This window comes from Heterocephalus glaber, unplaced genomic scaffold (assembly GCF_053883595.1).
Source record: "Heterocephalus glaber isolate CG9 unplaced genomic scaffold, H.glaber_assembly_v1.0 deba00001479, whole genome shotgun sequence".
Taxonomy (NCBI): domain Eukaryota; kingdom Metazoa; phylum Chordata; class Mammalia; order Rodentia; family Bathyergidae; genus Heterocephalus; species Heterocephalus glaber.
The window spans coordinates 7,896,619-7,909,487 of NW_028258316.1; the positions used below are offsets into that span (position 1 = coordinate 7,896,619).

The window sequence follows — 12,869 nt, forward strand, 5'->3', positions numbered from 1 at the left end:
TGAATGAATGCATGGATTGCTGCCTGCCTCGCTTCATCCACTCCACACCTGGCTCCTGCGGCGTGGACGGGTCTGAAGCACAGTAAAGCTGTTTCCGTCATCGGCCGCTGCCTGTACCAGTTACAGCACGAGATGGGCCATGAAAGGATGGACTGCTCTCTGGAGAAGTAGTGAGTGCTCCATCACCTGGGGTAAGCAAGTAGCAACCACCTGGCCCTTGCTAGAATACAGGACAGATGGGACATCAGCAGCCAAGGGCGGCCTCTGCCACTCCAGTCCAAGATTTGAGGATCCCTGCTGTTAATCTGAAACTGAAACACATTCATCTGGTACTAGTGATCCAACATGCCCAGCCCCAGTGGTGTACCCAAAGTCCGCGCCTGATCTTGCCTTTTCACCCCACAGCCTTTCTTTGCAAATTGTAAAGTGCGGTTACTTTTCCCATTTCTGGTTTGCTCTGTCCCACCAGCCGCCTCCTGAGAGACAGGCCCCGAGCTGGACCTGAAGAATGCAGGCCTGGCACTGGGGTCCTGGTGCTTCTGGGCCCCAGCGCCCCCCACTCCTAGGCAGCAGCCCTTGCCCCTAGCTATTGTGCAAGTCTGGCCAGCACACCTCCTGGGCAGGTCAGATCAAGGCCAGGGAAGTTCCGAGGGCGGCTGCGGGCAGGCCTGGGGGCAGGGGCGCACTGGGCAGGGCACCGGGAGCGGGCGGAGCAGCGTTGCGCGGACGCAGACTTCCTGCACGTCGGCCTGGGCGTCCCCTTCCAGGTTCCCACGTCCTCCTCGGCAGGAAGGGAGGGGAGACGGCCGGACTGGAGCCCCTGGGCACCCCGATCTTTCAGAGGTGCCCACTAAGTCCCTCTCTCCGCCTGGGTCTGGATCTGGCGCGCACTGTCCGTGTCGCTCTGAGTCTCCCTCGCGGGGATTCTCTTTGTCTCTGTCTCGCTGCAGTTGCGGCATCCCCTACCCGCGAGCCCCGCCCACCCGCCCACCCGCCCAAGGGCGGCGAGGGGGCGTGGTCCTGGCGGGGCGGGGCCTTTGGCAGGCGGGGCGGGGCGGGGTGGGGAGCGGCTGGGCGCGGGGCCGGGCGAGCGGGCGGGCGCGGGAGACGGAGGCTGCGGGCGGGAGGACGTTGCTCGACCCGAGCTGAGGCCGAAGCCAGGGGCGGCGGAGCGGCAGGGTCGGGGCGGGCCAGGCTCCATGGCGCCAGTGGCGTCCGTCTGAGCAGCGCCGGCACTGCGGGCGGCGGCCGGGTTGGGCTGGGTGCGCTGCTCCTCGCCATGGGGGACGTGGTGTCCACGCACCTGGACGACGCCCGGCGCCAGCACATCGCAGGTGAGGACTGCGCAGCGAGCGCCCGCGTGCCGGGGGTTCGCCGGGCGTCCCGGGCCACGCCTCCACCGGCCTGCCAGCCTTCGGGACTGGGGTCCCCCAAGAGTTAGGCTCGGGTGGGGGGGGGGAGGCGCGCGTGGGTACGGTCTGAGCTTGTTCCCTCTGGGTCTGGGTGCCCCTTGTCTCCTCATTCTGAGATCCTCTTTCTCCCTTTTGAGTGGATTTGGGTCCCCTCCCCCTTCCCTATAGGAACCTCCTTGGGATCCCCGGACCCCTAATGCCAGATTGATGCCCGGAGGGTTGCAGCCCATCCCTTCCCACCCGGTATCCCGCCGAGCAGCTTTCCAAGCTCCTGTCTCCCCTAGATCTGCCCCACACAGCCCTGACCTTCCTGGCGAGCTGTCCCATCCACACCTTGCTCTGGCCCCAGCCGGGGTACTCGTGGCCGAATCTTCCAGAGGAAGGGCCTTGTAGGGCCTGGGACTGATCCAGTAGAGGCCAGGGATACGCGGGGTGCACCGGAGGGGGTGGGGTTCCTCTCAGCTCAGCCCTGTGCTCCTGCTGGCTGCCCCAGCCGGGAAGCCAGTCAGGGCGGGAAGGGACCCTCTGGGGCCAGCCCCTCTCCTTCCCAGCACCCCCAGTCTCTTCAGCTGGGTAGCTCTCAGCCTGTCACCACACTATGACCCTTCTCACAAGGGCAGCTGCCCCTAAGGCTCCCCGGGGGAGGCCAGGGGCTGCATCGGGCCCTGGGTTCCTCTGGAGAATGGGAGGTGGGGTGAGACCTTCAGGCTGCCTGAGACACTCGGCTGGGGCCGACATCAGGAAGGGGGCAGTAAGTGGCCTTGGTGGAATCCCAGAGTTTGTTTCCCAGGCGTGGGATCTTGGACAAGTCTCTCAATGTCTGGCACCTTGGTTTTCTCATCTTTGAAGTGGGGTCAGTGATTTCCTTACTGGTGAGTTACTGAGACCTAAATGAGCCAATTCCTGCAGCTCGCTTGGCTCAGGGCCTGGCAGAGAAGAGGCACTGACGCAGGGGTGGCAGTCAGGTGGGTTCCACAGCAGCTCACAGACCCACTTGGCTGCATTTATGTCCCAGTCCAATGTTCCCCGAGAGGTCTGTCCTCCTACACTTATACTGATGTCCTGTAGAGTGTGTTTCTTAGCCGTGTTCTCCATGCTCTCTTGATACCAGGGACCGCTGGAGAGCAAGGACCAGGTGTCTCTTAGCTCGGTGTCCCCAGGGCCCCACCCTGGCTGGGTACAAAGAGGGTGCTGGGGAGGGCCTGCCTGCTGACTGTGGCCTGGAGCCAGTGGCCTGAGCTCCCCTTTGTGCTAGCCCTGGGCTGGGGGAGATACAGAAATGATTCAGTCGCTCTCCTTGGACCAGCGGGGAGCTAAGTCCTGGAAGGCCTCCTTGTGGGACTGGGCCTGGACTTTGGGAGGAGGAAGGGCTGGGGCGGAGTCTTCCTGTCCCCTCCCTGTTGGTGGCAACCTCCTGGAGCTCTGCAACAGTCCCTCCATTCAGGGCCTCCCGCGGGCCTGGGTGGGATTTTTCCTCTCCCCACACCCAGCTCGGACTCCCCCACCTCCCCACCTCCCCACCTCTTGGGCTGAGTGAGGTGCCAGCCCTTCCTCCCCCTGCCGTTTCCAGGGGTGGGACTGAGCCACAGAAGTTGAAGTGTCCTCTGCTGGAGAGGGCTGGGTTTGTTCTGTGGATACCAGGCTGGGGAGAAGAGGGTTGTGCCCACTCAAAGCCTGCTGGCCTCTCTTCCTGACACTTTGCTGCTATTAATAACCCTCTTAAGATGCCTAGGATTCCGGGGCAGGCTCACCTGAGTGGCTCTGCAGGGCCGGGAAGTTGGTAGGACAGGAGCTTGAAGCCTCCCTGCCCCCTCGGAGGAAGTGAACCACCTTAGAAATCTGGCGAGGGGAATGAGGGTGCGCCTTTGCCACCTCCTCCTCTTCCTCACCCCACCCAGGGAACGGTGGGCTGGTCCATTGCACACAATTAAAATTCCAGGCTCTCCCCACCTGGAGCGGCCAGCCTGTAGCAATGACAGCTTTGGGAAGCTCACTTCCCACCATGCTCTGAGCTCCCTGGCTTGTTGGGGTGCTGTGGGTTGGCCTGCAGTTTTGTACCCGGCCCAGGCAGGTTAGCAGGTGAATGCCAGACTGCAAGTCTTGGCGAAGGTCAGGCACGCTCCTACCCAGAGTGCTGTTTCACTGCCCCGGCAGCTTTCATCCTGAGATTTCAAAGCCTCTGGCGAGCAGGGGCTTGTTCCTTCCTATACCAGTGGCCCAGGTAGCTGGGCACAAGAGGCTATAGCAGAGGAAGTTAAGAGCCCTAGTTTATCGAGGTGTGGTGGCACATGCCTGTAATCCAGCACTTGGGAAGCTGAGGAAGGAGGGTCTCCACAAGTTTGAGGCAAGCCTGGGCTACATAGCGAGTTCAAAGCCAGCCTGAACTACATAGCGAGAACATATGTCAAAAACAAACAGAAAAGAGCCCTAACCTGGGAGCCAGGAACTTGTGTAACCATGGGGAGGCCACTTACTCTCTCTAGGTCTCAGTTTACCTAGCTGTTACCGGAAGGTCTGGCAACCCCAAATTTTCCCAAGATATCTCTATTTTCTCTTTTTCTATTTTTTTTTGGTACCAGGGATCGAACTTGGGACCTTGCGCTTACAAGGCAGGCACCGGAACCACTGAGCTAAATCCCCGGCCCCTATTTTCTCTTTTTTAAAAGACAACATCTCACTATGTAGCTCAGGCTGGCCTTGAACTCACTACGTATCCCAGGCTGGCATCAAACTTGGGATCCTCCTGCCTCAGCCTCTCAAGTGCTGGGACCACAGGTGTGCATCACCACACCCAGGCTCAACCTCAGTTTTCCTATTTGTAAGCGAGAATAGTAATGGCAGGTGCCCTCTAGGCACTGCCAGGATAATTTAATTAGACAATGTGCAGTCAGCAGCTCAGGCCGGTGCTGGGGCCAGGGATGTGCTCTGTTATTATGAAGAGGCTTGTCCCGTTCCGCAGTTGAGTTCCTTGTGAGCAAGATGAATTGCTGTGTTTGGAATTTAAAGGGTGCCATCAAGCTGTGATTTCTCTCAGGTTTGTCCAGCCTCTGGGGTCAGCGTGGCCTCTCCCCTGGATGTGATGACACACCTGGGGCTCAGGAGCCTGATTTCCGGGTTCCTTCTGCCTTGGAAGCTAGGTCCCGTGGACGTGGCGGCCTGGAGGAGCGGAAGATTGTAGTGATAGGGACCCACGTGATGGGCAGAAGGACCTAGGAGTAGGACAGGTGGCTGGGTTAGGCTCGCCTGTCCCTTCCGTCTGGCCAGAGTTCAGGATCGGAGGAGAGGGGATCTGGGCCCTGGTGTGAGTTCTGAGCCCAGGAGGGGTTCTGTGCCCATGGCCTGAGCCACGTAACCCAAGATGCCATGGGTGAGGGGGCGGGGCTGGGTGCTGCTGGCAGTGGCTGAGGGGGGGGGTCCCCTCTTGTCTGCCAAGTCTTCAGGGTAGCCTCAAGGGACTCAGCCATTGCTCCTGTAAGCTCCACCCTCCTGTCCAGCTCATCATTCTTTCTCTCTCTCTCTTTTTTTTTTTTCCCAAGACAGGGTCTTACTGTGTATTCCAGGCTGGCCTTGAACTCACTGTTTAGCCCGGGCTGGCCTCCTGCCTCGGCCTCTCCAGTGCTGGGATTACAGATGTCCACCACCACGCCTGCTTGTTTGTTTTCTTTTTTTATAGCAGCTGCATTGAGACATAATCCACCTACTGTATAATCCACCTACTGAAAGTGTACAATTCAGTGGTTTTTAGTGTATTGACAGAGTTGTCCAACCATGGTCACATTCAATTTTAGAATTTTTTTTTTTTTTTTTTTGGTACTGGGGATCGAACTTGGGTCCTTGTGCTTGCGAGGCAGGCGGCAGAACCACTGAGCTAAATCCCCGACCCATAATGGAATTTAGCTGGGTTCTAATATTAATTTCTGTCAGATTTTTTGGGGGGGGCGGGTACCAGGGATCGAACTCGGTTCCTTGCGCTTGCAGAGCAGGCGGCTGCAGAACCACTGAGCTAAATCCCTGGCCCTAATTTTAGAACTTTTTTGTCACCCCGGAAATAAGCCTTGTAACTATCAGTGGTCACGTGTGTGACCCCCAGGCCTCCCACCGCCCATACCCTTTGTCTAATTGCAAAAGTGACTGCAGGCGTAGACAGTTCAGGAAGGGAATAACAAATGAGAAGCCCTCCACCAGGCCTCCCTTAATCTCTCTTCAGAAGGACTCTTTTGTCCGCTTGTTCTTGTTTCCAAACACGCCTCTTAGAGTCCTCACTGGTATGTAGCTTGGTTTACAAAAAAGATCCTTTGCTATGCTTCTGTGGTTTGATGTTTTTCACTGGGTAGATGGCAGGCATCTTTCCATGTCTGAACACACAAGCCTACCTTGGTCTTTCTCTGGCTGTTCTGTTTTGTGCCTGGGGCGGTCTTTTTACCCAGGTCTCTGTTTGTGGGCTCCTGGCATGTTTCCAGCGGTTTTTTCCTTTTTCTTTTTGCGGTATTGGAGAATTGGACCCACGAGTGCTATACCCCCACCCTCTTTATTTTTTAATTTTGAAACAGGATCTCCCCAAGTTTCCCAGGCTGGGCTCCAACTTGGGATCCTCCTGCCTCAGCCTCCTGAGTGCTGAGATCACAGGCATGTGCCACCGCACCTGGCCATTTTGATGACGCAAAAAGCAGCATGCATTTGACACCCTCCTGCCATGATGAACCACGGAGTGAATATTCCCACCCTTTTTGACAACTGGATAAGGAGAAGAAAAAATGAATCCCATTTATTAATTGAGCAAAAGAAACAGTGCCTTTCCCAAGCTGATCTAAAAATGCATGTTTTCGGGCTGGGAATTTAGCTCAGTGGTGACGCCACCTGCCTTGCAAGTACAAGGTCCTGAGTTCGATCCCCGGTACCAAAAACCAAAACCAAAACAAAACAAAAAAATGTATGTTTGCGAGGTGGCTGCAGATGCTGGGAGTGCTTAAGGGAAGGGCTTACCCTTCCACCACCCTCTACCCTGGCTCCTGGCTTCCTAGTTGTGGTCCTGGGCCTTGCAGAGACCCAGCCGGAAGTGGGGCCTGGGCTGCCGCCCCCGCTGGGTCTGGGTCAGCCCCTGTGTGAAATGTCTGGGCATTCTGCTGTCTCTTGTGCCGGGCTTACATAAGGAGCTTTTGTTGGCTTTGACCCTCCAGTGGCCTCCGCCCAGCCTCCTCTTGTCCCCTTCTCCGCTGTGGCCTCAGTGCTGCCTCCTGGGGGGCCTCCCCCTCCTGCTCTGGGCCTTGCCACCCACCCTGCCCGCCCAGAGAGTCCTTCTCAGCCCAAACTGGGCCACTACCACCTCCCTGCAACCCAGGAATGAAGCTGAAAGACAAGAAGAGGAGTCACCCCCACACCCTGCCTCTCTGCCCCGCTCCCCTCCGTGTTTCTTGTAGGTTGCTGGGACCTCCACGCAAGCTTGGGGTTTGCTCCTTTTACTCAACAATTGTCAATAAACATCTCTCCTAGATCATAAATAAACCTCCCTAAAGGCTACATCTTGTTCTAACCAGGGACAAACAACTTTTTTTGTTGTTGTTTTGTTTTTTGTGGTACTGGGGATTGAACCCAGGACCTTCACATTAAGCTACATCTCCAGCCCTTTGTTTTTTTATTTTAAATGACACATGGTCTTGGTAAAGTTGCTGTTAGCCTGGGCTTGAACTTTGGATCTCCCTGCCTCAGCCTCCCGAGAGTGCTGGGATTACAGCATGCCCGGCCCAGATAGTATTTTCTTAGCCTTTCCCTGAAAGATGGGCATTGGCTTATTTCTTCCATGTTGGTGTTTAGGGTAAACTGAGTCACTGTTTCCTTCCTGGCTCTGGTCAGCCCGTCTCTCCCTACCCTGCTTCCACCCACCTGGGCAATTTGCGGGAAGCCCTGAGCTTCCTTTCAGCACTGCTGTCGGCTGGGCTGATGTCCGTGGTCTCTGGGTTTGTGGCCTGCAGCACACGAGGACTGGTGTACTTCCTGTCTGAGGTTGGTGGCTGATAACGCAGGGAGGGGCAGCCGCTGAGTGGGAACCCAGACAAGGTGTCCTTTAACTAAACACTTACTGTGTGCAAGGCCACCCTTTGCCTTTATCTAGATGAATTCTCACCTGTGTCTCAGGCTGGGCCTTACTCCCTGTGGTGGTGTAACTCCTGGTGCCTGGATGGCCCGGGGACAGTGTGGGAAGGGCTCTGGGAGACACAGACAGGCAGGGAGCGGAGTAGGAGAGCACAGAGCTGCGAGTGTCAGAGGCTTTCGGGAGGCTGCACCAACCCACCCGCCCTCCTTACTCAGCCTGTGCTTCATGCGCCTCCTCCTCCTCCTCCTCTGCATGACTCACAGCGGCCTGAGCTCCTCTCCTCCTAGCATCATCCTGTGGTCACAGAAATTCCTGAGCTGCCTTTTCCTTCCCCTGCCCCACCCCCACCCACTCCCCTGCCCCAGGAAGAAGGATTTTCTGAAGCCAGGGCTGGGCAGAGGCTTGGGTTTAAAGCCCTCAAGGTGGAGCAGAGCTGTCTGTGCTCCTCTCCTGGTGGAGGAGGCTGCAATCTTCTGATCAGATTGATTGAAACTAGAACAGAAGCTGGGTGTGGTGGCTCATGCCCATAATCCTAGCATTCGGGAGGTTGAGGCAGGAGGATCTTTGTGCCAGCCTGAGCAACATAGTGAGTTCAAGTCCAGCCTGAGCTACATAGCAGGGTGCCTGGTCTACTCTCTGGGATGAGTCCCTTTTGGGAAATGTGCTACCTTTGGCTTATCCAGGGGAAGGGGACCAGTCTGGCAACACGGTGGGTGTTAAGTTTGAAGAAGCAGGGAGCCCAGTGGTTTTGGGGTGAGGCTCTCTAGCCAAGTGCTCAGACTGGATCCCTGGTTTTGTCACTCCTTGGATGTGTGCTTCAGGGCACACAGGTCCTTCTTTGAGCCTCAGGGCAAAGAGGATGCCCTTTCTACTTTCTCTGACGCTGCTGCATGTGCAGCAGAGGCAGGAGGGTGATGATGTACAGAGTGAAGCCCTCCGACTGCTGGTTGTTGCTTTACTTCGCACACTCTGCCCCCAGGGAGACCGATGGGTCCAGCATGCCCAGCGCCTCCCACGTGCTCTGGAAAGTGGATGTGCCCGGGCAGAGGAGCCCAGCTGTGGCTCTGGACACCTGGGTGCCACACAGTCCTCTTCTGCTTGTTCAGAATCAGACTTGTGAGTCTTGAGCCTGGTCCTGTGCACCGTTGGCTGTCTGATTCTGGACCAATACCTGTTCCTCCCCGTGACCCTTCTGCCTCTCTGTGACCTTGAGATCAGAATGTGCCCTTGGGAAGGCTCTGCCTTTGCAGACCCTTTTTTTTTTTAAAACCAGGGCCTTGTACATACTAGCCAAGTGTGCTAGTGCTGAGTTGCATCTCCAGCCCTTTGTATTTTATTTTGAAACAGCGTCTAGCTAAATTGCCCCGGTGGTCCTGGAATTTGTGATTCTCCTGCCTCAGCTTCCTGAGTAGCTGGGATTATAGGTGCCCAACACTTAGCCCAGCTGTCTTTTATTTGCTCCATCAGTAGTTATGGAGCCCTTGTAGCTCAGTGGTAGGGTGCTTGTCTAGCCTTCATCGGGCCTGAGTTGGATCCCAACGCTGCAAAAAAAAAAAAAAAATCACCACCACCAAAACCCTTCTGGAGCTCTGCCTGAGGGTGGCGGACATGCACGTCGCCAGCCCCTTCTAGGTCCCTGCCTGCAAGGACAAAGTGTAAAGGGGACACTGGCTCAGTGGGTGAAGGTGGGTGACCTGTTGGGTGGACAGACAGAGTGACATGGGGGATCCCCAGGTGCTGGCCTTGGTGAGGAGGGGACATGTCCCATAAGGGGCCTTTTTTGAGTATTGTGCAGGTAGAGGTGGGGTGGTCAGCTGAATTTGAGGAGGATGGGAGGAGGTGGGGCCTCTACGTGGGGGGATAGAGGGCCAGGCCCTGACCTGACATGTGGGTGGGGCTGCAGCGACATCTGTCACTCTTGGCCCTGCAGGGTTGACAGTTCCTCAGGGTGGACGGATCCTGCTTTGCTTTTGTTTTTTGTGTTTTTTTGAGACAGCCCTGCTATATAGTTCAGGCTGGCCTTGAATTTAGAGCGACCCTCTTGCCTCAGCCTCCAGGAGCTGGGATTATAGGGCTGTGCCACCACGCCTGGCTCTTGGATCCTTCAGGTTTTAAGGAGGCTGACCTTGAGGGTCCTGCAGCCTCTGTTCCCATCCCTCCCATGGAGGGAGACCACTCTCTTCCTGCACAGCCCTGAGTGTGACAGCCTTCTTCGCTTCCAAGGCAGCAGAAAGAGGGCTGGAATCCAAGGGCCTGGTTTTGAGATCCTGTTTTGACCACCCTGTCAGGGGCAGCTGCTTTCCCTTTTCTGGGCCTCAGGTTCCTCATCTGTGAAGCGGGTGGAACAGCAGCCAGTCCTGCCAGGGTGTGGTGAGGAATCATGGAGATGGCAGGGCTCGAGCGCTTTGATTTTGAGGAAGTGGTGGTCCTGGTGTCTTAGCTATCACTGCCGGTAGAGTCCACTGTAGGATGTTGGCTCGGGGGCCATCGACAGTGCAGGGCATGGGCCAGGCTGTTTGGGGCCTACTGGGCAGCCAAGAGGACCAGAGAGGAATGGTTTGCAAAGTGTGAACCCCACTTTTTTGTTTTTTTGTTTTCCCAGTACCAGGGATCGAACTTAGGACCTTTCGCTTGCCAGGCACACGAGGTGCCACTGAAATGCATCCCTGGCCCGTTTTGTTTTTTTTGTTTTTGGTGTTTTGAGACAGGGTTTCGCTATGTAGTTCAGGCTGGCCTTGAACACAGTGTAGCTCAGGCTGCCCTCAAACTGGCTGCGATCCTCCTGCCTCAACCTCCCGTGTGCTGGGATTACAGGTGTGTGCCGCCACGCTGGTGGGCTCGTGGGCTGTGTTGAGGGCTCAGGGCGGGTATCTCAGATATTATTGCGCAAGGCAGAATTGCTGCTGAAGGAGGAGGCTGAGCACTGTGCTGCGCGCTGGGGCCGGATGGGGCCGGAGGAGTCCGGATTCCATGCACTGCCCCGCCCCCGGGGGTTCCATCCAGAGGGCCGGGCGCGCCGCGGCTTGCGTTACCGAGACTGGGCTTGTGTTTTCCAAAGTGCATGTCGGCTTTAAACTCGGTCAGCCCCGCTTGCTCGAGCGGCGGTGCCTGGCCTCGCCAGGGGCAGAGGCTTCCGCCAGGCAGGGCTGTGTGGCCTTGGGTGAGCGGCCCCCCTCCTCAGAGCCCCAGCTATCCGGAAGACGGGACAGTGGGGCCCTGCCTTTGGGTGCCCGAAGATTCTGGGAGACGCTTCCTGCTATTGCTGTGTCCTTGGGCCGTGTGTCCTTTGCCTCTGCCTGTCAGGGATTTTAAGGCTGATGCAGACCTCTGGGCGGAGGAAGAAGATAAAATTACACTTCTGATTGGTTTTTAATTTTTTTTTACTTTTTGGCAGTACTGGGGATTGAACCCATGCATACTTGGCAAGGGCTCCACTACGGAGCTACATCTCCAGCTCTTTTTAGTTTTTATTTTGAGACGAAGCCTTGCTAAGTGGCCCAGTCTGGTCTTGAACTTGGAATCTCCTGCTTCAGCCTCCTGAGTAGCTGGTGTTGCATTCATGTGCCACTAAGCCTGGAGTTTTTGTGGGTTTTGTTTTTTGAGGGTACCGTTCTCTGGAAGGTGGATGGGGGGCAAAGAACAGAGTTGAGGCTTTGGAGGGACCCGCGCTGCTGGGTTGCAGGAGCAGTGACTCCCATGGGAACTTTAGGGGACAATGCCTGCTGCCTTGGGTTTGGAGCTGGCGGTGGGCAGTGGGTGTTTTTCTTTTCTGGTCCAGACCCTCCTTCTTCTCCTCTTCCTCCTCTTCTTCCTCTTTTTCTTCTTCGTTGGTTGTTTAAGACAAGAGTCTCACTATGTAGCCCAGGCTGGCCTTGAAATTGTGGTGATCCCCCTGCCTCAGCCTCCTGAACCCTGGGATCGCAGGTGTGGCCCACGCCTGGCTCAGACCCTTCCTCTCCTGACCAGGAAGGACCCTTTAAAATCATCCGACCCATCCCCTCCTCCATGTCGTCCTGAATAAACCGAGGTCCAGAAAGAACAGACATGCCCCAGGGTCTCGAGCTACGGAAATGGATGGGGACGCAGGGCCCCTGACCTCAGCACAGCCGCTTTCCTCCTCCCGTCCCCTCTGCCCCTCGGACAGGCCTGGACAACTAAGACTCCGTCAGGGAAGGCGTGAGCAGGCTGGGTGGAGCCGCAGAGGTTATAATTTTGAAGGCTAAGTAAACAAACAGGCGCTCCGTGAGAAGAGCAGGCCGGTCAGGGACAGCCGCCTGGGCACACAGCAGGGGCTGTGTGGGACCAAAAATAGCCCATGCTGTACTCCTCCCACCCCCACTCCCGTGTTTAAGGCTGCCAGGAAAGGGGGAGGAAGAGGAGGGGCCTGGTGGGGCAGTCACAGCTTGAGGCTGGGACTTTGACTGATGCCTCAGTTTCCTCCTTTCTAAAGTGACAGTGAGCTTGTCTCAAGGTGGGTGTGCCCTTCCTTTCTGTCACCCAGACCAGGGGCCAGCTGGTGTCTCAGAAGCCCACCTGCTCTTTCTTTCCTTTTTTTTTTGAGCCAGGGTCTTACTATGTAGTTCAGGCTCACCTTGAACTCACTATGTTGCCCAGGTTCACCTCAAACTTGGGGCGGTCCTCCTGCCTCAGCCTCCTGAATGCTAGGAGTACAGGTGTGCGCTACCTGGAAGGGGTGCAAACTCTTCGTTTCTTTCTGCCCAGAGGCGGGGCCCCTAGCAGAGGGCTTCCTGTCTCAATGACCAGAGACCTGCCTGGCCCCAGAGGCCAAGCTGCATGCTTAGCCTTCCCATTTCCTGTTGGGATCCTGGTGGGATCTTGCCTGGCCTGGCCCCCTCTCCCCAGGACGAGTCCTGTGCAATTAGGGTCACTGTACCCCTGCCATTCCGCCCACTTCCTACAGCCCTCGATGGCCTCTCGGAGTCCAGGTCTGGAGGGGAGACTGTCTAGCCTCACACCTCTGTGGTCTTGGCTGGCTCCTGCCTCACTCTGGGCCTGTTTCCCCTGTGCTCCAATGGAGGGGTTGGGTGAGAGGCTTTGGGAGTGAAATGATCTCCCCAGGCCTTCCTATCTTCAGGGTCAAGTGCTAGACCCTAAATGGCTTTGGAGGACTCAGACCAAGTCCCGGCACCAGGAACCCTCATGCCCTGGCCCCAGCCCAGTAGGCTGGGTGGGGGCCCTGGGCTGCCTCACTGTGGGTCTTTCATGGTTCTCATTTTGTCTGTTGGTGTTTTTTTTTTTTGTTTGGGTTTTTTTTGGTACCGGGGATCGAACTCGGGTCCTTGCACTTTTGTGAGACAAGGTCTCCCTATACAGTTCAGATTGGGCTTGAACTCACTGTGAAGCCC

General features: G+C 56.7%; 1 protein-coding gene across 2 annotated transcripts in view; it reads left to right on the forward strand.

The window, feature by feature from the left end:
* Window positions 1–1,077: 1,077 nt before the first annotated feature.
* The window catches only part of Niban2 (niban apoptosis regulator 2), a 44,362-nt gene continuing 32,570 nt past the window's right edge, over window positions 1,078–12,869 (forward strand). Inside the window, exon 1 of one of the 2 annotated variants that reach the window (XM_004849322.4) lies at window positions 1,078–1,334. In XM_004849322.4, coding sequence (XP_004849379.1) covers window positions 1,280–1,334 — 55 coding nt within the window. In that variant the 5' untranslated portion in view covers window positions 1,078–1,279. The remainder of the gene's footprint in view (window positions 1,335–12,869) is intronic. The other variant, XM_021262007.2, reaches the window with a different exon arrangement.